Source organism: Orbicella franksi, chromosome 7 (genome assembly GCF_964199315.1).
Source record: "Orbicella franksi chromosome 7, jaOrbFran1.1, whole genome shotgun sequence".
Lineage (NCBI taxonomy): Eukaryota > Metazoa > Cnidaria > Anthozoa > Scleractinia > Merulinidae > Orbicella > Orbicella franksi.
In genome coordinates this window covers 10,213,553-10,239,754 of record NC_138151.1, presented here as the reverse complement: position 1 = coordinate 10,239,754, position 26,202 = coordinate 10,213,553, and the positions used below count along the sequence as shown (strand labels likewise).

General features: G+C 40.7%; 2 protein-coding genes across 2 annotated transcripts in view; both read right to left on the bottom strand.

Moving 5' to 3' along the window:
• LOC145491650 (A disintegrin and metalloproteinase with thrombospondin motifs 6-like) overlaps window positions 1–2,308 on the bottom strand; it is a 47,189-nt gene extending 44,881 nt beyond the window's left edge. Inside the window, exon 1 of the mRNA XM_081470861.1 lies at window positions 193–2,308. The gene's annotated coding sequence lies outside the window, so the exon portion shown is untranslated. The remainder of the gene's footprint in view (window positions 1–192) is intronic.
• An 842-nt stretch (window positions 2,309–3,150) lies between these two features.
• The window catches only part of LOC145491649 (uncharacterized), a 39,506-nt gene continuing 16,454 nt past the window's right edge, over window positions 3,151–26,202 (bottom strand). Inside the window, exons 7-12 of the mRNA XM_081470860.1 lie at window positions 22,953–23,052; window positions 16,170–16,377; window positions 15,009–15,313; window positions 14,280–14,420; window positions 5,915–6,237; window positions 3,151–3,878 (exon numbers count right to left, since the gene is read on the bottom strand). Of these exons, the coding sequence (XP_081326986.1) occupies window positions 3,230–3,878; window positions 5,915–6,237; window positions 14,280–14,420; window positions 15,009–15,313; window positions 16,170–16,377; window positions 22,953–23,052 (1,726 nt within the window). The 3' untranslated portion in view covers window positions 3,151–3,229. The remainder of the gene's footprint in view (window positions 3,879–5,914; window positions 6,238–14,279; window positions 14,421–15,008; window positions 15,314–16,169; window positions 16,378–22,952; window positions 23,053–26,202) is intronic.

The window sequence follows — 26,202 nt, the reverse complement described above, 5'->3', positions numbered from 1 at the left end:
ATAAAGAACAAGCCGCTTAACTAAAGCCAACCATTCACTTCAAAGCATGTAACGTTGTCTATCTATTCGAAATTGACTTTCCTGTTTCGCAAATAGTCGATATTTGATTCAGTTTTCCTTATCACAGTTGGCGCATCCTCGACTGACATCACATTGCATTGTCTGTGTTTACTTCGTTACATGTTTACCTACCTTTCTCCTAAATGATTTCTCCCGAATGGTTTCACTCTAGCCGTAACGTGTAAAGTCGAATTATCACCAAACAAGTCTGTTTGTTTTGAAGGTTAGGAAGAACTATGCTCGGCCAGCAAATGTCACAGTGTGCTGAGTTATGATTAACACCTGCATTATTGGACCTTAAAGCAGCTTTTAGTGCCACGAACGTGTTTCCCAGTTGCGTGTTTCCGGTTGTATAATTTCGCAACGTGAGATCGACGTTAAATATAAACCAACTGAGTCACGCAAGAACGTACCGGCTACAATTAGCTAGTGAGGGGCGCTTCCGGAAATTTAGAGAACATGAAGGAATGTTGCGGAAATTTCTTGTGGAAGTTTTCAGAAAATCGGTTAACTGTTGAATTTCCAAACTGCATTAAAAGCATTAAAAATGTTTGCAAGTTCGAAAATACCTCTCGCAAATGTCCTCCTTTTTGCAGCAATTAGGAAACATTTCCTAGAGCGGCGCGCTTTCCATCCGACCAAAAATTCCGTTGTGATTTTCAGGAAAATTCCTAGGGCGAATGGAACAGAATTTTCCGGTTGACTGCAGCAGAGTGGAAAACAATAAGCCCGTTCCATTCGCAATTATTCCCTGGAAAATTGAAAATGGCTGACTCTCCAGCACTTTTGTTTGCTTGGAATTATTCAATGACTTCGAGATTTAAATCGCAAAGATAGGAGCAAACAAAACACTGATACGTCGACATCTCGACTTTTAGACCACAACAACAGGGACCCTTAAATACAAACAACGACGACAGCGAAAACGTCGCAAAACAAAGGGTTAATGAGTGGCACAATGGCTCTGCACGCGTTATAAATCTTCGTACATTTCTTAGCCAACCTATGCAAAACAAACAAGTACACCATGGGGGCCTATTTTTTTTTATTGAAACTAAAAGCTTTTTTGGCGCATTTAGCTGTAGCTAGCAAGTATTTATCGACACACAATTAGTAGCAAGATACTTAAGAAAAAAATATTAATTCATTTTCGAATACGCGTCCCCGTCATCCTTGCGTGCGATGTCCAACTCGCTGTGATCGTAGCCAAAATAATTTCCGAAAAAGAGGACAACCTTCTGAAGTACACCCAGGTTTTTGAAAACATTTTCCTGGAAATTTCCGTTCCATTTCATTTTCGTCCTGGAATTTCCGTAATTTTCGGTTGAATGGTTCGATTTTTGGGAATTCAGCAACTCTACCAGGAAATTTCTGTACCATTTGGCGGCCGCGCCAAGATGGCCGCCAATTTTGGGCTTAACCAGCCAACTTCGAACGGCTGAAAAAGCAGTTTTCGCTTACCGTATGCGAAAAAAAAGTCCGCAGTGTTTCCAAGTAAGGTTGAAACTTTATTACTAAGCAAAAATCACACATACGAAAATTTCGTTTCAGTGGCACTTTAAGTAGCCCCTCACCCCCTCACAAGGCCCATGGCCTCTTAACTAGCCCCCCACCTCCCTAAGGAGACCCATGGCCACTTATATAGCCCTCCCTCCAAAAAGTGGGTCCCTAGCATGTAACATAATCTGTTATTTCGTTAGTTATTATAGTACGCTGGACAAAACTGCTCTGGATCTACGTTTTAAGACAACAAATCAAAACAAGCAGAGCGATGCAAATAATTTTGTGCTTGTCTTAAACCTTATTAAATTCCACTCCTGGAAATTTGTTTTCATATAGATCACGTTAGGAAAACTTCCGTTACAGTGTATCTAAATTTGCGGAGTGAATCACAAATGTACGGAGAAATGCGCGATTTCTGCGAAAAAAAATAGTTATGGTTTACATCCTCATCGTAGTGTTAGACCAGTGTTGCTGTGAGAAGAAAATCATTGCGTGTTCGTGGAATTTTTCCTCGTGAATTCGACGAAATGTCATGAGGAAGGAGGAATAATCCATCTAAACAGCACTATAAACCTGTGATACATCATCGGTTTAGAGAATCAAAGATTCAAGTTGTGATGCTACCACAGAAGGGTCACAAGGTAAACCAAACAAAGTTATTTCAAGCTGTTGAGCAAGAAAATGCGAGAAAATGGCAAGCTCCTCATAGATAAGCCCAGAAACAGGTCCGAAACTTTCTTAAAAGCACAAATAGGATTGTCTGAAGTTCTTGGCCGAGAACGCTTTAAGAGAGCAGTATCTTGTGTAATTGTGGCTTGTACGAGGCACGCGAGCTAAATTAAAGCAGCCATCTACAAAACAGGCGGTAACCGATTTAGTGACAACAACACTTTGAAGACTTCAAAGAAGATTAGTTTCTGAACACAGTATCGTATTTTAGCGACCAAATAACTTGTAAGTCTTTCTCATGCTTTCTTGGCAAAATCTTGACAAAAAAATCCTCCAGCAGGTAAAGTGCTTCTTAGCAAAACAACACTCCAAAGAAGAATTTTCTTTCCCAGAAATCGCCCGATTTTGAATACTTTTGTGATCAAATTTGGACAAGGCATAACGCAAGCTTTTCTTGCGTGATCCAAATAAAAATAAGTTTTCATCTGCGGAATTTAGTAAAGTTTAAGGCAATCAAAAAATTATTTGTGTCTCTTTGTTCGTTTTAATTTTTTGTTGTGGAAACGTCGATCCAGAACAGTTTTGTCCAGCGTACTATATATATAACGATGAAACCTTTGTATCGTGAAATGCAGTGACACAAAAACTTTACCTCAATACGTCCGTTTCAGCAAGGAAAGCACTTGCGTTGGAGTAGTTTAGTGGCTCTTTCCAGACTTTTAAAGCCACGGGTTGCTCTTCCTCGCGTAGCTTTAACTTCCCTCGATAGACAGAAGCAAAGACACCTGTTCCAAGCAGTGAACTTCCGTCATCCTTCCATTTCAAATCGTTGCAACTGATGTCCATGGTTCGTACCTCCTTGATGAAGAACATGGCCATGTAATCCTTCAGCTGCAAACTCCTCTGGTAAAAGGGTCTATAGAAGTCTTCTTTTTCTTTCTGTGAACGGATCACATTTCTTAGATGTGAACAGAGCATTTTGGCAGCCTCAATGAGCTCAGGGATACGAGCTACAACTTGCGTGAGCCACGCTTGACACCTCCTCCTCGGCAGCTTCAGTTAAGTACTCTTTTGAAGCTTTTGCCATGAATGACTCGAGACTTGTGAAGTCACTGAGAACTCTTTCAGCCACGCTAAAGTTGTCTGGAACAAAGGGATCACTGCTAGGACTAGCGGCATCCTTAGCTACAACGGAGCTCTCCAGATTTGGAAGTTCTCCCTCGAGGATGTTAAATCTTTCCTGGAAGTACTGGATTAGGAATGTGCGAGCATCTGAAAAGACATGGTTCTCTTCTTCCCAGGTTGCGATTACATCCTGAAGCCGCTTCATAATAGCTTTTCGGATGAAATTTCTGGCGACGTCGAAACTTTCTTCTGTGTTAAGAACGTCGTCCGACGTCCATGAGGTAAATTTTTCCACCACATCTGAAGACTTCAGATGTTTGGACAGCGCTCTAACAGCGTAGTCTGTCTTGTTCTCCAAGTAGTCCTGCAGCTCCTTCTTAACGGAACTCTGCTGTTTTTCAATCGTTAATAGGCGTTCCATGCACCTCATTCTCTCAATAACTTTTTGGCGATCTTTGAGAGAATTGTCAAGAATAGCCTTAGTGGCGTAAGCCATGCGAGAAAGGAGGTAATCAAGCCACCTGAAATAAAAACGTAAACGTGTGAGTTATTCCTTATGGTTTGCAAAACGCACTCGTTTTAACTCACTTCGACTCATTTCGCGCTAGTGCAAACTACCCCGGTTCACAGGTTTTACACAGTTTTTACACAGTATTTATACAATTTTTATGGCGGAGCTCCGGTGGCCCAGAGCCCATACTCATAGAGGAAAGAGAAGGAAACCCATGAATGGATTTTCTCGTGGTTATCATGGCTACCGGTACTGCTCGTGGGCGCGTACGCGCGACGGCGGCGGCGAAGGAGTCGCGGAAGATGGCGGTCATACTCCAGTTAATAGGTTGACAGAGACATACAGCCTTGGTTTGTAGCGTCCCTCTTTGATATTGGACATCCATGTTATGGTCAATTGACACCTGTCAAAACAAGGTATCCGCTGACCAGTATCACATGACCATATTGCGGGCTCAAATTTAGAGCTCATCGAGGTCATGTGTTTTTTTAACTTGACCGCTGACCAACTGCTGGTTTTTAATTGGATCGCAAGCGCATGTTAGGTTAACTTGCTGTAATCAGGGCCGGGTTGTTCGGAAGCCGGTTAATGCTAACCCAGTATAAATTTTTCTTGTATACAAATGTTTTTCACTACTCATGGTTTGTGCATTTTGAGATTGTTCAAACTCAGAACAGAAAGCCAAACAATATAAACAGAAAATATCACCGCAAAGTTACAAAACAAATCAAACTTCTCGCTTATCGTGGGTTAGCTTAATCGGGCTTTGAACAACCCAGCCCAGGTGCTTCGCCGTAAGCCTTAGCTAAATATATATATTATATTTACCGTTCCTTAATTTTCAAGTGATTTTAATGCGTCGGATGTTGATAGAAGACATGATGTCTTCTTCTTGTTCTTCTTCCCGGCCGAAAAAGGTCTTGGATTCCATATTGACATGATTTCAATGACTGGGATTCCGAACTCAGAACTTAGTCAAAATCTCAAAACTGTGGTTTCCATGGAAGACAACTGAAATTATATTTACGATTGGTTTGATAGCTGAATTACGCAGTCTGGATTCTGAATTCAACCTTTATACATCTCCCGCATTCCGGATTTCAATCCAAAGACAATAGCTGCTGTAATCCAGCTACAGGCTGTTTCCGGATTACATCATATTAGAAAACTCCCAAAGACCACACAAGATGGGGGTTAAAATTAATCGTAGCCTAATCTGAAGGTGCATTTTAAGTTGATGAACCCATACTGTTTTGAGCAAGCGAGCACCATTTGGATTTGATTAGAGTGTGGAAAAAGCGCTCTAGATATCATGCACGTTTTGTGACGTCAATGTGGCAGCCACATGTGCACACAAATTATCCAGCGCTCACCTAACAAAGCTTCTGCACTGAGTTTGTAGTATTCCTTTTCGTTTATTCCAAAATTAACAAGTGATTTATGCTTTGGCTTGTATTAGGAATTGAGTTATGATGCACACAGGACGTAGTTGAAAAGCGTAAGCGCTGCTCGAGGCGCAGCCGAGAGCAACCCTGACTTCTTCACATTGGTTTCCAAACTTCCCAAAGCAGGAAACAATTACGTCATACCAATATCAAATGGAAATGATTTCTCTCGCGAAGCGGCGAAGTTAACTTTGCTCAAGGCAAAGGCTAGCATCACTAGATGATGACGCATGCTTAGGTCTACTAATGTTACATAATAGCGATATTACATATTAGTATAAATCTACTAGCGTTCTATCACGAATACTGTTCTCTGATTGGCTACGCTACTCATTATCTATTCTGTGATAGATAGTAAGTAGCGTAGCAGTGAGCCCTCGCTAACAAAATGAAGGCCGCTTCTTGGCGTTTTCGAAGTGTCTGTGAAGAGGATGTAGATTAAGTTTTGAACGACTAGGAGATTTATACTAAAACAATTAGATTATTCGCTCTCGATTTCTATCGCGTGATAGTCGACTCGGGCTGCGCCCTCGTCAACTATCACGCGATAGAAATCTCGAGCTCATAATCTAAAAGTTTAATAGCAGTTTGCCTTAATTACCTCCATTTAGTTTGTAGCCTTGCTTCGATGCTTTTCAAAACCATGGACTTGATGCCATTCATCAGGCCTGCAAATTCCGTGGTGATTATTCCAAAACCTTGCGCCTCGCTGGCATTGGTTGACGACATGTAGATGATCTGGGAATGTGGGTCCAGACTGGGCCAGCAATGTGTGAGTCTTTTGATGATGTAATCCTTAACCTCATCGGCCTCTCCCGGTGGCACTTGATCCCACTTATTGCACACGAACAGGGCTTGAGTTAACGACATTTCCCTCTGCTGGTCAAGAGATACCCTTCTGGCGTGTTCGATCAGTTTTTCCAGCTAAAAACAATCAAAAGACATTTAAGGAAATATTATTTTTCGACTGCAAATATGCCTTGCAAGACCTCCTCCGAATTATTAGTGTGAACTACTGAACTTTTTTCCTCATCGAGGAACAGGGTTCTGGCTGGAGAAACACCACTGGGTTTCTGGAAATTAGGCCTGGGTCAGCTGAAATGCTGATTTTTGTAGCGTGGTATCTTATCGGTATCGGCTGAACATTACCAAAAACTAAGGCGTCCTCTGTTCCACTCAAATTTTTATCGCCAAAGTCTTTCGAGCGATTTGTATTCCAGTAGGGAGGTACAAGAAAAGGTTATGAGCACTTAAAAAAACTTGATTGTCGTTCAGATGAATCTACCCTCAAAAACGTTTTTCAGCTGCCACTAAACTTAAAGGTCAAATGCAACGAAATTGGGCGTTGTTTGATTATAAGTTAAAATAAAAGATACTAATCCAAATAATCATAATACAAAGTTTTACCTGATTTAGTCAAAAAGTCGCCGAGATATTCGACCTTGAAAATAGCTATTTTTCTTCGCTTTACAAACGGAACGGTTCGAGGAAACTTCGGACAATTGTCAGAACTAGATTTTGTGACGTCATAATTGGTGAGCTCCCGTTGAGAACAACAAAGTATTAGGCCAAATGTGAGTGTTTTGTGCAGCGTTAATTGTAGCAATCATTTGTAGGGATGTAGGGAACTGTTTCATCTAGTTTCATCTCATCTCCGTGCTACCAGCAAACATTTCAGCAGAAACTTCGAAGCGGTATCTTTCGTAATCGCTAAGCAGGGTCTCGAGTCCAAGCCCAAAAACCTTCGGAGCTTTACCATATGCCGTAAAGCCAAGCGTTGACGACGAACATCCAAGAAACAAACGCTCTACCAACACGGAATGCAATTGTTCGGCAGCCGCAGCCATATTGTGAAGAGCAGAAAGCGAGGTATAGCCCGGGGTAAAGTCGCTGTATTTAACAATTATTCAGCGAAGTGGAGGTAAATATCCACCACTTTCACCGACACTGAGGTGAACAATTGTTTTGGTATATACTACACAAGCTGAATAACTAGCGCACCAAAGAGTAACTTTATTTGTTTAGGAGTAACTTTATTTATTTGAAACGGAAAGCCATTTTGTTTTTCTTCGGCTGCTCGGAGGTGAATAGTACTTGGCTAATCACCTCCGAGCTAGCCAATCTGCATGCGCAAAGAGTAACTTTATTTGTGACAATATACCTACAAAGCGAAGCGGGAGGCCATTTTGTTTTTCTTCGGCAGCTCAGAGGTGAATAGCTGACAGGCCGAAATCAAGAACATAGTACGACTATATTCTCTTACCTCTCACTTGCAACCCTTAGTGATACTTTTGAGTGAAGAAGACAAGGCATTTCACCCGAAATACCCTTATTCAAGGCCGTAACTACTGTGCGGCAAACCGAGCCTCTTGCCTCAGCCATTTTTTTCGTTTCTGTTGTTTCTTTTTGCTAAGTATCTAGGAAGAGAATTTTACTGTGGACATTGCCTCGGTCATATTTTTTCCTGGCTATTGCCCTGGAGCGCATCAAGATTGCGTTGGACGAAAAGCTGAGAGAGGAACAGGCGGGCTTTCGAGCAGGTCGAAGCTGCACGGATCAAATAGCAACACTGCGGATTATTATAGAACAGAGTATCGAGTGGCAGTCCTCCTTGTACATCAACTTTATCGATTTTGAGAAGGCCTTCGATAGTATCAGTAGAGATGTTTTGTGGAGGTTGTTGCGGCACTACGGGTTGCCTGACAAGATAGTCACCATCATCAGAGTTCTCTATAAGGGTTTCTCCGCACAGGTGGTACACAATGGACAGAAGACTCAACCATTGGATATGAGGACCGGGGTAAGACAAGGCTGCCTGCTATCTCCCTTGCTGTTTCTGGTCGCCCTGGATTGGGTGACGAGGACAGCCTTTGACAGGAAAAGAGGTATTCAGTGGACCTTTACGACATCATTAGAAGATCTTGACTTTGCCGATGATCTGGCCCTACTGTCGCACAGAATACAGGATATGAGGGATAAGACACGAGCCTTGGAGGTACAAAGTGCGAAGGTAGGCCTGAAGATCAATGCCACCAAGACAAAGCTGATGCGTATTGGTACCAAACGTGGTGATGTTGTGTCGGTAGCTGGGAAGCGGGTTGAGGAAGTGGATGAGTTCACATACCTTGGGAGCATTGTAAGCAAGAAGGGAGGCACTGACGAGGACATTCAGGCACGAATTGGAAAGGCAAGACAGGCATTTGCGATGCTGAGACCAATATGGCGATCCACGGCACTAACAACCAAGACCAAGCTGAGAGTCTTTGGGACAAATGTGAAGGCGGTGCTCTTGTATGGTTCTGAAACTTGGAGGCTGACCAAGGGATTGGAGCAGAAGTTGCAAGTGTTTATCAATAAGAGCCTGAGGAACATCTTGCGGATTTGGTGGCCTAGAAAAATCAGCAACAAGGACCTTTGGAGTCAAACAGGGCAACGACCGATAGAGGAAGAGATAAGACAGAGAGCTTGGGGCTGGATCGGCCACACACTGAGGAAACCAGATGGACACGTAGTCAAGAGGGCACTAGAGTGGAACCCACAGGGGAAGCGAAAGAGAGGGAGACCCCAAAACAGCTGGAGACGCACGAGAATGGCAGAGTTGGCGGCGAAGCATGTTACGTGGAATGAGGCAAAAGGCACTGCACAAAATAGGGTTAGGTGGCGCGCGCTAGTTGAGGACCTATGTTCCACTTAGGAACGAAGAGGATTAAAAAAAAAATAAAATTGCCCTGTAATGCTATAATGTTGTGTGAATTTTCATTGTTCATCATCGTGCTGATAAATAAACTTTTTGCTGGAAAGATGGATTGAATACAACAATCACAAGTCCCCTTGCATGATATAAATGGTACTTCTTGATGAAGACTAGCACTGAGCAGTTGTTGTGTTGTGATCCATAACTGTAGTGACCTCACCATGAGACAAATGATAATACCACAATTCTCATCTTTTTACTATGCAAAAAGAGACAACAACCATCCACAGGGCTTTCACATGAGATTTCCTCCACTGGGAGTTTGCAATAAATTTATCAAGGTCACTAACCTCTTTTTAAATCCTAAAAGAGTTATTTATTTCTCTTTGAGCATGTCTAGTTCAAAATGAAGAAATAACTTATCTGTCTGGATTTGTATGTTCTTTTATAAAACATGTTGAGGTGGGTGTGCCATAATTATCCCTTCAGGTGCCAATGGCTTAACTCATATCTGTTCTGTCAGAATATTTTTTGTTTTGAACATCTCTCATGTTTCTAATTGAGGCCAGAGTGCTTACTTGGAAACCAAAACCAGGATCTTTACATTCAGTACATGTACTGTATATAATTTAATTTATAAATAATAAAGTTTAATTGATGTTTAGCTGATGTGGTGTGAATAGCCATAGGAAGCTACATATATAATGCTTCAGTGAGCAAGTAAGTTAGTAATTTATCAAAATACACGGACACATTTTAAATGGGCAGGTAAGCGCTTATAAATGCAGGAAATAGTATCACAAAGGATGAATAAAAGCAATTTAAATATACAATCCTACAGTACTGGTCATTGTGGGAGGTGCAGTAGCCTCATGGTTAGTGCGCCCGACTCAGGAGCGAACGGTCCGGGTTCGAGCCCTGTCCGGGGACATTGTGCTGTGTTTGCGGGCACTCTACTCTAACAGTGCCTCTCTCCACCCAGGTGTATGAATGGGTACTGGCGAATTTAATGCTGGGGGGGGGGGTAAGCCTGCGATGGACTAGCATCCCATCCAGGGGGGAGTAGAAATACTCCTGGCCGCTTTATGCTACCGAAACCGGGATAAGCTCCAGCCTGATGAGCCACTCGACTCGTATGCAGACTTTACCTTTTACCTCCCTAACAGCCATACTTTTGAATTCCATCCATTTACGACTGATACATTTTCAACAAATCTACTTCTTTGTAAAGAAAATAATATTCGAGATTTCAGTAATGTTATATTTTAATTTTATTTGATTTTCCCTCAAAATTACCTAACCCAATCTCGTTCCCAGCGTCTTCGTTCCCCTTGACCAGCGGTCGGAAAACGAGAGCTCTGGGAGCAACCATTTTGAAATAACCGAATTCTGGTGATTCTGCCCATCCGGTTTCACTGCGCAGTCTGCATCTATGGCGCATGCCTAAAATGGTTGCACCCAGAGCTCTCGTTTTTCGACCTTTCGGCAAGGGGAACGAAGACTCTGGGAACAAGATTGTACCAAACCTTGATGAACTAATTTTCCCTAAAACTTTTCTGACCTGTGAAAACCCTGCAACCCATAGCATTCTAACGACAAAAAAGCAACTACATGTCATGTAAAACGACAAAACAAGATGAGCTTAAACGTTAAACGTTCGCCCAAAACAACTATCAGTAAGGGCTTATATCAGGTGAGCTGATCAACTTTTCTTACTGATAGAGAGAAAATTGTAAACATCATCTTTTGCAAAATAAAACAAGGCAAAGACTCTAAGATGAACTTTATTCATTAATTTATTACTAATCTTTGAACAACAGTTTTCAACATATGCAAAAAGGCTCACCAATCCATGTGGTCGATTCTTTCGTTGTTGATATCGTGATGCCATCTTGTTCATTCGACGAGTCTGATCCACTCAAGTTTATATCGACTGAATCGTTGCCTGATTCCCATGCATATGGTTCGAACTTACACGGCCGTATTTGGACATTTCCAAATAAGACATCAGGATCTTGATCTATTTAATACATCGGCAAGTCAATAAACGCCAGGAAATCCTTGAAACAAACTCAGTAATTTCAAGGAAATTATTTGGTTGCGACAGGAGCCATAATCGGGGACGGAGACCGTAAGTGTTGGTATTCGCGCGCACCTATAATATGGGACAATTTTTCTATTTTTAGAACAAATTGCGCCATCCTGACGTCATATATCCGCGCGGATCCAGCACATGTCGGGGGCTCTCGCGTGGATGTTGTCACGTTGTGTGATCAAATGGTGAGAGTTGAGAGATTCTCTTGCGTATTTTTCACAGCGATGGCAGGGAATAAGGCAGGGAATACGAACCAGGGTGCTCATATGTAGTTTTATGCTCTGAGCTAACGGAAAAGGTGGGTTTTTCAGGGTTGAAAACAAGACTTCAATCTCGCGCTGGGAATGAATAATAAGATCTGCTCACGCTAGTTGTAAGCTTACGCGTATGTTTTTGCGTTTGTTCTGACTTTAAAAATATACCAAGAAAACTCTCCACTCTGGTATCGAGTTAATTTGTGAGTTTCTCAGACAATGATTAATCATAACCAAAACCTGTTTTGATGGTTTCCTATTATTTCTGCTTGTTTGGTGAGTTTGCAAACGTTTTTGAAAGGAAAGTGTGACGCGTACAATTAGCTCATTTGCATAGTGCAGCTCGTACACTTTCAAGTCCGAGTCGGTGTTTTCAATTGTCAACAAATCTTGACAAAGATTTCTTTCGTTATCTTTTGTGCTGAGATGCTCCAACAAATTTCACGAACGCAGAAAAGGCTACTAACATGATTTGTGTTTCTTCAACATAAGTATAGTGAAGTTTTACACTGCGAAAATGAAAATAGACAAGGAGTTTTGATAACTCGATCAACAAAATCGAAATCGTTATTCCAAGTTGATTAAAGAAAGCGTCATCGTAACTTTGCTGATTATTTCTGTTTTATTCACATATTTTCAGCTTAGCTTTTAATATGTTCTCAAACATTTATCAATCTTAAACATATTTAAAGACTACCGAGTCATTGTTTGAGTTCGATGTACGCTTTCACACGAAAGTGCGGCGGAAGTACAATTTGTCATGTTTACTGACTGTACAAGACACGCATCGGCGGACGCTCTCATTCATCGACAACAGAGAATTTACTGGATTTTTACACGAATAAAACTGAGCAGTATCTACGGACGTAAAGTTATTGGGCCTTGATGAAACATCAAGCGTTGCTTACAATTCAAGCGAAACTCAAACTAGCAATTATTTTGTTTTAGTTTTCGGCCGCGATAGACTGACAAGCGTGTGGCAAGAGGAGCTAGGAAACTATGAAGTCCTGAAGCTCTGCTATATCTAAATATATCCAGCTAGTTTTTTACTGTGTAATGGAAACGCTGTTAATCTTCAACATATGTGAAATTTAAAGTGGAGTAATGTACAGCTCATGTGAAAGAAGCATCCGTCGGAACACAACTTGGTCAGCGATATAACATCATATATAAGCTTACAACGGAACATACCTAAATTCGACACTGTCTCACTTCACTCAAACTGGAGCAGCTTACGACGAAAATAATTAAGCAAAATTCCAACAGACGTAAACGCGTTGAGTTGTGGGCCAAAAACATGAAAAATTTCGGGAATTTCGGACGCCATTTCCCCCGCGCGACATCCGCAAAAATCCTCGCAGCATGTACGTGCGTGTGCTACAGGCGATAACGCAATTTGTTCTAAAAATAGAATTATTGTCCCACATCATGGGGACAGCCCCAATACTAGAAATGGCACGCGCTTACGGTCTCCGTCCCCGATTATGGCTCCTGGTTGCGAATATGAGCTCGCCAAATATGACGTGACAAATACCTATAATTTCGTCTCCACTCCAAGCGCGGCCATTTCTGGTTCGTTTTCGTGAAGCTCTCGGAAATCGTCGGATTTTCGTGTCTTGGGCGCCACAGATCACACAGATTTTATTTTTAAGAGTTGATCCTGCTTCATGTTGGTATAACTGACTTTTTTTATAAAGGTTTTTTGCAGTCGTAACTTCAGTGCTGGGATGAAGTGTCAGGTTGGTTTCAGTGCATCCCGTGTTAAGGAAGAGGACAAAAGAAACAAGTTCTTCCCTCGACAAAAGAAAAATTGTCAAAATTTCGTTGCATTTCACCTTAAAAATTATTATTACAAGTCATCTCGGTGGTCAATCAGAACTTTGCCACGGTTTAACAAAAGGAAATACGCCGCAAGGGTGGTAACATGAGCCATTAAGGGTCTAGCCACAATCCTGGACAAAAATAGTTGGCCGGAGACTTTAGCTGGATCTGGTATCCCCCATCCCCCCCCCCCCCCTCCCTAAATCAATTAATGTTGGAAAATGTCGTGTTTTTTTCAACAAAAAGGGAAAAAAATCACCTGATTATCAACATTGTAAGTGGGGGAGGGAAGAACTTGCTTCGTGTCCCAAATTTTATTGGCAGGGATTGTAGCTCTGCAAGCTTACACGAGGAACTTGGTTGGGAGCTTCTGAGTAGCAGGAGAGAACTACATAACCAAGCTAACCAAATTTTACAAAATAGCTGAGAATCTTGCCCGCGTTAGTTAAATGAATTATTTCCCGAACTATCTAGTCAGCGTACACATTTTTGTCTTATAGCAAGGTAAAACTTCGCCCAATTTCCATGTTCAAAAGTCTTTTTAATTTTTCCATCCGCAATCTGGCTGGAATTCTCTGGACCTTGATGTCCGAAATTCTGTATCTCTTCATACTTTAAAGCTAAAGTAACTCCTTGTTTTCAGCGCAACTTTTGTGTGTTGTTTGTGTGCGTGTGTGTGTGTGTGTGTGTGTGTGTGTGTGTGTGTGTGTGTGTGTGTGAGCCTCAATAAATGAGGTAAAAATTGCAATATTGTAATCCCTCTTGATAAGCTCTTAGAGAAAACAATGACAAATATGCTTAAAAAAGTAAAAACGTCAGATCAGGTGGCCTACAAATTACTCGTTAAGTCTACTGAAAAAACGGTGAATTAAGCTTATCGCGTATTCAATACTTGCAGGTATATTTTACAAACCTGTAGGTGGAGATTTTCTGCATAATTAAGACCACAACCTTGCCTTAAGGTAAGTGTTGCAAACGAGGTGTACCAAAATTTCTCCATTGTATACATAGTTAACGTTTTCTATCAAACTAGGAAGACAAAAAAATTCGCTTTTATTTCATCAAGTATTGGTTTTCGATGTCAGAGTTCTCTAGATCTTACCCTGTCTCGCTGTATTCCACCAGCGTTTACACTGTTGATTACGTAAATGAAGGCAAACGCCTCTGGAAGGTACTCTTTAACAATGTCGTCCATGATGTCAGCCTCACCAACACCAGGACTGTCCACTATAACGATGCCTTGCTGAAAAGGACATGATGTGAGATATTTGAGGTAAAATATCATTTTATAGCTATGCTCAATGTCGCTAAATTATTCTTGCCTTAACGAATACAGAAATTTTCGAATAAATTACACTGTCAGTCATGAAAATCAACGAATTTCAAAACGAACTTCATCTGTTTGCCAGATTAAAAACTTTGTGCTCAGTGTAGTTAGCTAAAAATCTAGTTTGGTACATTACATAAGTTATGGAACAGAGCCATGGACTTAATTTTTCTTAGATCACAGATTGCGTGCATCTTTAGTTATTGCACCTACAAGAATTTGAATTGCTTGAATTGCTTGTTTTTTCGCATGTAACTGGCACTGTAAACTGTTGTCATGCCAATATTTGTTTTTAGGTTGCAGCGGCACTGCTATCAAACTTCAACACATCAGTTGTCATCATGCTCCAGGGAACCGGACAGCTGTAAGTTGATATGTCAGCAGGAGCCATAATGGCTCCTGATGTCACCTAGTACTCAAGGGTGTCATTAGCGTTTTCAGCAGGAGGACAACTGGTTCAAGATTACAAACATTGCCTTTTTGATATCTTGACTCTTAACCAACCTTAAGTAGGCTGTGAGGGCAAAAGAGCTCAATCTTCTTGTAATCAGATCCCTTCTCTCGATCGGTCTTCACGTGTACAAAGGATGAGATCTCCTCAAGACAAGCTTCCCTAGACTGACCAAGCTGCACAGTCCTCATGGAGAGCCCTGTCTGTGGATCTTTGTCTTTGAAGTACGCTACCAGTGAGGGCGTGGTCCCGTATTTTAGCTCACAGATGGTAGACGTTGTGCTGAGAACGGAGTATGGAAGAAGATGTTCTCCAAGAATCAGGTTCAGCAGGGTACTTTTTCCAGAACTTGTCTCACCTGGTAGAATAGTGTCATTTAGTACACAATCACATCTAATAGACATTTTTGTGGCATTGCAATGTTTTCGCAAATGACGATTTGAGAAATAAGGCGGAAGAAGAAGATCATCAAATGCGAGGATCATGTATAGCCTCAGGTGTTTGTTCTTAGATGGTTATGAGAAACATTTCAGTTCCCTTTCATTTAGAACAGCCAATCTTATTGCCTAATGGTGAGATAAGAAAATGGTCAGCTCCTATTAAATTAATGAAGGTATTTTTGACGGTAACAGCTGACTACCATAAATTACATTAGAATATACAACGGGCGACAAAAGTAATTGAGACACTGAAGACATAATTGATCATCGCAGTTATGCGATGATGTAATTGCAATTGAGACACTTTTAGAAAATGACGCTTTTTATTATTTAACCTATCATTCTATTTCATTTACATGTAGCGTTAATTCTCTGATACCCCCGGCCCCCCAATTCAATGCTGTTTAGGCACTGTGGTCTGTGCAGTCTTAGTTTTCTGTGCAGGTGGAAGGAGAACGGGGAGGGGGGGAAGAATGCTTCCAAGACGCTCGAAAATCGAATTTTACTGAGACGTGTCTCAACACTTTTGTCGCTCGCTGTAGTTGCCAACCGGCCATTATGACGAACATTTTTTTCCCTTCTACAGTCGAAAGGAACAACCTGTTTGCAATGGGCGAGATAATAAAACCAGTCAACTTCTATTGATGAAGGTTTTCTTCAGAGTTGAAACCAACTCCTCTTTTAGGAGAGCTCGGACCTTGAATGGTCTCGTCATGTTTTGATGAATATGTCATCGTTATTAATCTCAAAAATTGTAGATCCATTATAACTCACCTGCAACAAGTACAATGTATTCCTGCTGTTTTAATTTCCTTTTGTGCCAAGCGATTTTATCTCTGTGGTTTCTTATGTTCTGCTCCAAAAGAAGGAGAATCTTCTCATCCATGCTGTTCAAACAAGCCTCCGTCTCCTCGTAGAACTCGTACAAGGTTTCTCTTTTTCTCTCATCTTCTTGTTTGGCGTCAGTTAACACAGAGAAGGGCTGATCATAGAAAGACAAAGTAAGAGTTAATAGTCTTAATACCCCTGGGGTGACTCCCATGAGAAATGGTAATACCAATACAGTAGCAATAGCAATACCACTAGAGACAGCGACAGCGACAGCGATAGCGATCGAGATAGCGATAGCAATAGGAATAGCAATAGCAACAGCAATAGCAATAGCAATAGTAATAGTAATACCAATAGCAATAGCAATAGCAATAGTAATAGCAACAGCAACAGCAATAGCAATAGCAATAGCAATAGCAATAGTAATAGCAATAGCAACAACAACAACAACAGCAACAGCAACAGCAACAGCAACGGCAACGGCAACGGCAACGGTAACGGTAACGGTAACGGTAACGGTAACGGAAATAGTAATAGTAATAGTAATAGTAAAAGTAATAGTAATAATTTATTTCCTGTCGAAGACGTGGGAAGTGTTTGCGCAATCTTCCGAGCCAGAGGCTCATGTTAAAAATGTTCGGCAACAAATAAATAGGATCTAAGTACTAATTCCAAAAATTTGGTATTGAAAAGCTGGTAAAAACTTTAAATACTAATCCTTAAACGAGACTTACAGGCAGGAGTTACAAGTACATCCTTTAAATTCCGCTATATCGCTAAAACATTATCGAGCAACGGTCTCACATTGTGTAACATAGTTCGGCAAATTGTTCCAATAGGGAATCGGGGATGCTCGACGAAAAATTTGAATTCTGGGCGCGGATCGGACTTTATTTGTCCCCTAAAAGATATAAAACGGAAAAGGCTCGATTACCAGCCGCTGTTGAGGAAAGGAGCCCGCACTAGTAGACCAGGCTCGAGAGATTGGCAGAAATCGAGCCTATAAACGGAAATAAGAGCGTTTCTTTTATTATTTCTTCTTTGAGTGCACCCTAAAAGATACTTTGACGGCTGAAAATGGTAATGTTTTGTCGTCAACGCACTAAGCGAGACGACGAGCATCGCCGACCTTTTCATATAGGAGTACTCACCCCCCCCCCCCCCACCCCTTCCTTTCATCCCGGGGGATGTGGAGGTGGGTGGATGGGAGTTAACATAGATAGATAGATCATTTCATTTATCCACGGTAAATTCCACTCAGTTGTATACAAGTAAAAATATTTACAAATGTAAAAACTAAACAGTAATCATCATACAAGTAATTACAAAGAATAAAAGCCTAATTTAAGCAAACTGAGCTAACTGCCTATTTCAATAGAAATAAATGAAAACAAAAGTACTGCTTTTCAAGGACGCCGTTTCTTTAATTCACTCAAAACTGAAGTTACTTAGCTTCGTCTTAAATTCACCTAATGTTTTAGATAATCTAATATCACTTGGAAGGCTATTCCACATCGCGGCACCGCTATATATAAGAGAAACTTTTACCAACATAATTGGCGCGAGGTTAAGGAAAACCCAGCCTCATTTCATTATGTATTAATATATAACTAGTTGTATCATTACGAAAGATGAATTTATTTGATAAATAATCAGGTGTCTCTCCATTTAAAGTTTTTAACATCATGATGGCTTTTGTAAAAAGCCTCGGTAACTCCTTAAGTTTTTCCAATTAATTCTACGGAACAGGTCTGTAGCACTAGAATCATAACTGCAGCGGACAACAATATACGAACCGCACGGTTTTGCAGCTTCTGGAGTGTTTCGGCGAGACTTGTATTGCAGCATCCCCTTACTAAGCTGCAGTAGTCAAACTGGGGCTTTACCAAACCATTGAAGATGTTCAAAAGAGTGTAGAACGGTACGAAATTTATAATGGGCTTAATTAAGTTTAAAGCTGAAGAAATTCTCTTACAAACACTTTCAATATGGGTACTCCAGTTTAAGTTTTCATCGATGTATACACCGAGAGATTTTGTTGAAGACATTTGCTCAATGAGGAAATTATTAGTGGTAAGAAACGGGTTGTCTGACAAGTAAATTCGCCTTTGCCTTGAGGTTAATATTAAGAATTCGGTCTTAGTCAGGTTCAATGCGACCTTATTAGAAGACAACCAGGTATTAAAAGATTTGAAATCTTTGTTGAGACAATCGTTAATTTCGTTTAAATCTTTGCCTGCGTAAGTAATGCTGGTATCGTCAACATACATTCGAGGATGGGAAAAATTAAGGCACTGTGGTAAAACATTAATATATAGAGTAAGAATAAAAGCGGGCCTAGAATCGTGCCTTGAGGCACACCGCATTTAGGGAACTTTGGCGTCGATTTAGAACGATCGATTTGGCAGGTTTGTGTTCGGTCTTCTAAATAGGAGCGAAACAAACGCAAAGCTAGTCCACGAATTCCGTTCGAACGAAACTTGAATAAGAGAATTTCATGGTCGATTGCCTTCTTTAAATTTAAATCTAAGAATACAACGGCATTGATCAATCCACGGTCTATATTAAGAGCCCAGCTATCGGTTGTCTCGAGTAGAGCCGTAACCGTCAAGTGAACTGCACGGAAACCGGACAGTGATGTTTGGAAAGAAGATTATTCCTCGTAAGACCGACATACAGTTCATCATGGATTATCCGCTCAAAAACTTTTGCTACCACGGGAATTACTGAAATGGGACGATAGTTGGATGGGTCATTGCGCTTGCCCGAATTTTTGTAGAGAGGGGAGACTCTAGCATTTTTCCAATCGTTAGGAAATATATCTGTTTTAAATGACTGATGAGATATTAATACTCAAAAAGCCCATTATTCTTCGAGTGCGAATTCGAGGTGTCAAAAATATTCCGTGTCCCGGGTATCGCGGAATTCCTGGCCATATGATTGCTTGCAAATCCCGTGAATGACAGCGAAAAACCGATATCTGCGTACGAACATGTACGAGAGAAAGGTTTACAATTTTGTTTCTGGCAAGAGAGAATTCTTTAGAGAAGATGGCTTAAAATCGATGTTATAAGTATCTAGAGCAACCAGCCGTCAAAATGAAGCAAAATGTCACAGTTATACGGGACGGTTATGATTAAGCCTGGTCTAAAGGAAGAGATTGTATCTATCTCAAAAGTAAATCGTACCGGCATCTGTATGACAGCGAGCCAGCGAATAGAATTCGCAGTCTCTTTTAAGTCATTTATATTCTGAAAACCGGCTGAACTGAATAGGTCAGAATTAACAGGTAGATGCGAAATATTCCTTCCGGCAGTTGAAGCTAGTTCACATCGGATGGTTTTCCTTTCCACGCTCGCCTAATGGCAAAATTAAAGAAAAATTGTGTTTACAGTAAACTCTTTAACATTACATCACGAGAGACACTCCACTTAAAATTATGTACATGAATTATCTTTACCTAGTAGTCTTAACCCACGGCCCACGGCAATAATCCCTACACTATTTATGACGTGACCATAAATTTGAAGCCCTATTTATGACCTGATCCTTAAATCAAAACCCTGTTTCAGACCTGCGTTACAATTAGTTCCCTAGTTCAGGCCAATGTTAAATTACTGTAAACATAATTTGCGAAGGGCTTTTGTTGATTTTCTTTTCTATAACGACGAAAAAGTGGCTTCTTCTTAAAACATACCCATATCTAGGCTAGAGTGCAAAAACCATACTCTATTTATGACCAAAATGGCTAAAATCAGCTAAAATCGATACCCTATTTGTGACCAAACTGGCTGAAAAACCATACCCTTTGGGGCCGCACATGCCTATATAGCCCATATAAGGGAGTACCCCCACCCCGGGCTTAACCTCAGCGTGCACAGGAAACTACATGCAGCCAACCACGATTTCTTCAGTGCGTATATTCAACTGAATGTGTACGTGTATAAAAGGCTGTGAGCCCTTCCAAGCAGAACCAAGCTCAGTCACGGTATTTTGGCACGGATTGCAAACAAGTAAACTAAGGCTAGATTTTTCAAGATGCGCAAACTGTGACGTAGCTCCTTCAAAATTGGGAAGTATGTGGCGATCTCACCTGGACGGCTAGTGCAGCAATATGTACAACGCACGTGCGAATCTTAAACCTTTTAATTCTTTTGTTTGGCGACATTTTTGCTGCTTTTGTCGCTTTCTGCCACTCTCTAATGTACTTTTCATTAAAAATTCCACGGTTGATTCGATGTGACACTGAGGGGTCACTCGAGACAATTATATTCATTACTATTCAAGGAAATAATGGAAGCTTTTCTAAGAAAACAAAGACTCTAGCATGTCCTGATCGAATCTTTTCCAATGGAATTTGAAGGAAAGAAGACTCTAAATTTCATTCTACAACGACGATTGAGCACATATATCTCCCTTTACACTCATTCCTTGCTTTAAAATCGGTTTCTGTGCATCTAAGCGTTCGATACGGGGTAGTAACACTTAATTTCGTAACCTCGATTTCGTCGTTTCTTCGTGAACGTTCTTCGTGTACGTTCTCTATGTTTATTGATAATCATATCAGTTGTCAAAAAGACAGAAGTATTCGATTGTCAAAAACTAACTAGGAGAATAGTTTATAGCTGGGGACTCAGACTCAGATGTCTAATGCTCTGACACCTCTCAATTTAAACGGCTGATTTCGAGGAACAGCAACCGTTCCAACAAGCTAAGAGCTGCTCCTTCAGTTAATCATTTCTCACTTGCATTCACATTTGAAATTTTGCCAGTCATGAATTCTGAAAGAGCGTCTTGCTATAAAAGACACCGATATTGGCACAAAAGATCGGTTAATGTCAGGTTTTAGGCCGCATGACTTGCTTCAGATATCGAGTTCCCACTCCAGACCAAAATTAACCGTGTCGAGCTTTAATTCGACCGTACGCGTTCAGCCTGATCGACAAAATCTCACCTCCTTTGCTGTCCAGCTGGATTTCTTCTCTGGCAGTTTAAGCGTCTTTTTCACTCGCTGCTTCATCTCGTCCACACCAAGGGACTTCATTGTTTGAACCATGTCCATGATATCGTCGATATCGTCGACATCGTCGATTGCTTTTTCCGACATATTCATTAAAGATACTTTAAGCGAGTAGAATCTAAGCTAAATGAATCACAGTATCACTCAGAACCACGAATTCGAAAGGCTTCACGGCCGAGATGTCTCTCGTTGTAAACTGCAGTTAAGTTGAAGACTTTTCTAGTAGGTCATACAACCATCTTTTCACAAATATGGCATTTGAAACGCTGTGGCGCGTCATTGGCTGAACTATGGCTGGTTTTCACATGACGTCACTAAAATTCGAACTGCAAAACTATTGATCTTCCTGCGATTTTACTTTAATGATGTATAAGAGCAGCTGAAAACTAATATTCATACAAATTTTCGCTCCGAATGGGTTCTTGGTTTTGTGATACGCTTGAATTTCTAAGCTTTTGCGTGACGCGGCATTTACATGACGGCCTAGAGAGCTGTCATGATGGTTAAAAAAGTGACTTATTTCGGGGAACTTGGCTATCTGAACAGTTCATGTCTTAGAAAAAGTAATATTTTAATGTTTTAGAGTTCTTCGAGGGATAAATTCACGCTTTTGTAGCAAAACTCAGTGACAGATGTTTCTGTTGGTTTCCGGCCGCCATGTTGGTGCTCATACGGATGGGCACCAGCATGGCGTCTCCATACAAATCTCTATAAATTTGGGTAAAAAAATTTCTCCGCGTATCTCACATAAGAGAAATTGCTGTGACCAGAAGTTTGGCGAGAGTCTTCGCATATTTACCTTCTTTCATTTCCCAGATTCTGGACTTTATCTTTTGACCGGTTTTGATTTTTATTTTGATATATTTTGAATTGCGTGACACTGAAAACCAGCAATTGCCACGATAACAACGTGACACATCACGCAACATATAGCCAATCAAAAGGTTAGATTGTTGAAATGTGTCTTAGATAGAGACCACCTTCCTATCTGCAAAGCTCAAGGCAATGAAACTTCTCTGGCGTTTATGGCTGTCTGAAAATTAACAGTCACACACCGAATCGGGATTTTATATGATCTTGAGCGAGACCGGAAGTTGCATTGATGTTCTTGTTATATTTGGCGCGGCCGGTTTTAGATTTTGCGGTATAACATTTTTCATGATTAGTCAACAATACTGTCACACTAGGAACCGTTAGAATGCCGGTTGTCGTCGGCATTCTGTTATAACTATATCGATGCAAATGATGCAGTCTGATTCGCCAAGCTATTGTGAGGTCACCCACGGCATTCTCGGAGACCCAGGGGCAGTACGTTGAGGCAGGACGAAGTCAGCCCGGCAAAAATTGAAGTCACGAAAGTTTATAAGTAAGGCGGGAAGACCCTCTAGGAAGGAACGGCTCTGCAAATGCTGGCCCCTGATTGGGCGCAAAACATAAGCATTAGCATAAGCGAATATCCGATGTCTGGGTTTACTGTATCGAGGAGGTATGGAACCGAAAATGAGTCAATTATCCATTCTGCGCATGCCTACGTAGTAACGCAGACTCTGGGAACGAGATTGGTATGTGTTCTGTGGGCGGCTCACTACCGCAACCGTGGGTGCTTACCATTATGCCAGCCACATCGACCGGTCAGAGACAAGTGGAACAACCAGGAACAACATTTTCCAATCAAAGGCGGGCCAATCAAGAGGAATGGCTCTTACCATTTTTAACTCCGCTAATGACGTAGTCATTAACCCGAGATGTAGGTGTGGATGGAACACGACACTCCTTCCTTCCATCCTTCCGTAAGTAGATGTAGTACTGTAAGTAGATTAAGCAGTTGTATTAGTATTGTAAGTAATATATGTTTATGTATTGTAACCATTGTAAGTGTGTGGCAATAGAAATTGAATTTTAAAAAAATAAAAAACTAAAGTGATAACTTAGGGCTCGAATAACTCTAGCTTATTTTTAGTTCGAAATCGATCGATGTGCTGGACGAATTCTCGACTGATTAAAAGCTCCAGACGATATTTCATTGCAAAGCAAACGCTGTATTTCGGTAAATACTTTTTTATAATGCTTTTTAAGCATCGGAAAGGCAAACGCTGTGTCTCGGTGAAAGTTTTTTATATATAGATATAACAGGAACCTTCAGCGCAAACCTCAACGTCGCAAAACAAAAGGCTTAATGAGTAGCACCAGATGTGGCTCTTGATACAAAAGGATAGCAATTATTTAGACTTTCAGTAATATATAAAGACAGAGGGTGTATCCTGGGAGAAAGCGAAAACCAAAACTATACATGTATTTATAATACCATGGCCAATGCAATAGATAGTGTTCTGTGGTTTCTGTGGTTGAAGATCTCACTCACGATTGGTTATTACACAATAAACATTCCATGTATTTTATGTGTTTACGGTTTTGTGAGTTTGACTGTAATAAGTATTTCTTTGCAAAACACTTGGGAAACTTTGCTTAACCCTTAACAAGTAAGCTGTTTGTGGTATTTCTGTGTTATGTAGTTTTGACTTGCACGAGTCACAACCAGAAAGTACAACATAAAAGATTTTGTTTACTCGCATCACTCCTCTCCTCTTGCCAGGCAAGCTTAAAATGCATAGGGCTGTTTGTACTTCAAGCAACATCATTTACTTAAACCTGTTTGTTTTTCAATTTTCAGGGTAGTTATCAGACACGACTTTCCGTTTTGCAAGCTAATAAGTTCAGAAGCTAAAAGTTATTTTCTTGAGTCAAACAACTCCTTCATGTACATGTAGAAGGAGTTGAACTTGCTGTTTTCCCTTAGCTTATAAGCCTTACAGGCAATACAGGTACTTAAATCATTAAGCTATTTAGTGAACTTCTAGGTTCCAATTTGTTTGAAATAAAATTAATATTGAGACGTTCGTGCTAAAAAAATATTCAATGTACGACTCAAATCTTACCTACTCTGACCTCACGGATGAAATCTTCGTTTGCCTGTGACATCATCATTTTCTAAAATCCAAAACTAAAGAGCCACCAAAGTTTTTATCCTCATCAGGCATAAGAGGGGTGTAAATTTATACCTGTTAACAACTTTTCAGCGTAATAGCGCACTTTGTCTGGAAACAAGCACATTTTGAATTTCAGTTTTATGGCGGTGCGTAATATAAAGCTACGAACGCATTTGTCAAAAAATATTGACTTAACTTGTGACTTTTAGCCTTTTCAGAAGTTTAAGTATTAGGAAAAGTGCTCATTTAGATGTTTGCCTAATTAGTTCAGATATTCAGTCGCCCAGATATCCAAAGTAAGTTCCAGATGTTTTCACTATTTGCCTGCCGCGATATTGGTGTACAATGGAGGTACACCAACATGGCGTCTTCATACTGGGCTCTGTAAATTTGTGCAAAATATTTCGAAAAATATCTGAAGCTTTGGAAAACGCACAGCCTGTAGAGCTAAAACTTGGAAAAGTGTCTGCTTTATTATCTCCTATAACATCGCAATTTCTTGAATTTAGGAACCGTTCATTTTTTATGAGGGAGGGGGGGCTGGTGGGATTTGGGAAGCACCATTTAAAAATCGCATGACCCCCCCTCAGCTTACCAATTTTTTCATATGGCCCCCCCTTATAGCGGTAATTTTTTGGGATGACCCCCCCAAAAAAAAAAATTGAACAAACAATATTTAGATTTCAACTTTTTTAATATTTCTGTATTATCCCCCTACTTCACGTTATTGTGCTCACTATGAAGACAAAATTAGAATCCCTATACTACAGAGAGCTGTTGTTTAAAAAACAAATCAAAAGAAAGAGAAGTCAATTTCGGATCTCCTAGTTATGGCTCGCCCTGAGCGTGTGGCATTTGGCCTCTCATTGGCATCTTCCTCATCTGAATTGATGAATGCAAGAATGACGTCACTTGAGTCATCTTCTCCCCCAGAGTCAATGGCATCACTGTCATACTCATCATTGTCACTTCCATCCATTTCACAGCTGTCAGCACTTGCCCTGTTGTCATTTTGTGTCAATGTCCTGGCATTTCTCAGTGTTGGTTGGCCAGCTCTGAGAGGACTCTTCTGCTGCAAGCATGAATGTCTTACAATTGCCTTTACTTTCTCACTCTTGCTGCGTTTCAAATGCTGCTTCAGCCCGTGGTGGTTCAAGTACTTGTTTAGTTCTGGAACACGGAGCTTTTTAAGCTTGGTTAGATCTTCGCACAACTCAGTCCAAGGATAATCCTCATGTGATTTATCTTTTGCGTCCCTACTTAACTTTGCCTTTTCTGCCTTTCCTGCTCTCTTTTTCCTTTTTAATTCCAGCACTTCAAGATGCTGAAGATAATCCACCACAAACTTTGATTTGACAATAAACTTATCTGCAAACAGAGCAACGCTCTCTGGGTCAGATAAAGCCAGGCTGCCACTTCCATGCTCTTTCTTCGCTTGGACCCTTAGCTGCCAGTCATCTGGATCACGCCCTTCTTTTGGGGTCTTCTGGTAGGAGAGGTAGTGGTATTCCGGTAGGCAGGAATGGTCAGGAACTGGTTTAGGGTATCTTTCTATGGGTGGTCCAGTCCATTCACAACAAAGAGAACAAATTTCTCCTTCCTTTTCTTGACAGAACAACTTTAGAAACTCCCTGTAGTTCTCCCCCTCCTCATAGTGCTCATTCATAAACTTCTCAATCTTACGGAAGTAACAGTGGCCTGGAACAGAGTCTCTCCTTGCTCCTGCATTGTGATACTGAACCAAGTACAAAGTGTTGTGAGAAAACTGGAAATCTGTTGATGTGTTGTGTGAAACACATTGTTACATTTAATTTACAGATGTCTTTATTTGGAAGGTTTTTCCCTCTACTCTAGTGACAGGCATGTATAAATGTTGCCCTGTGCAGAGTGTTCTCAAATCTTGCAAATAGTGGATTACTTTTTATAAATTTTAGCATACTTGTTATGGTTTAAATTTATTTATGGTTTA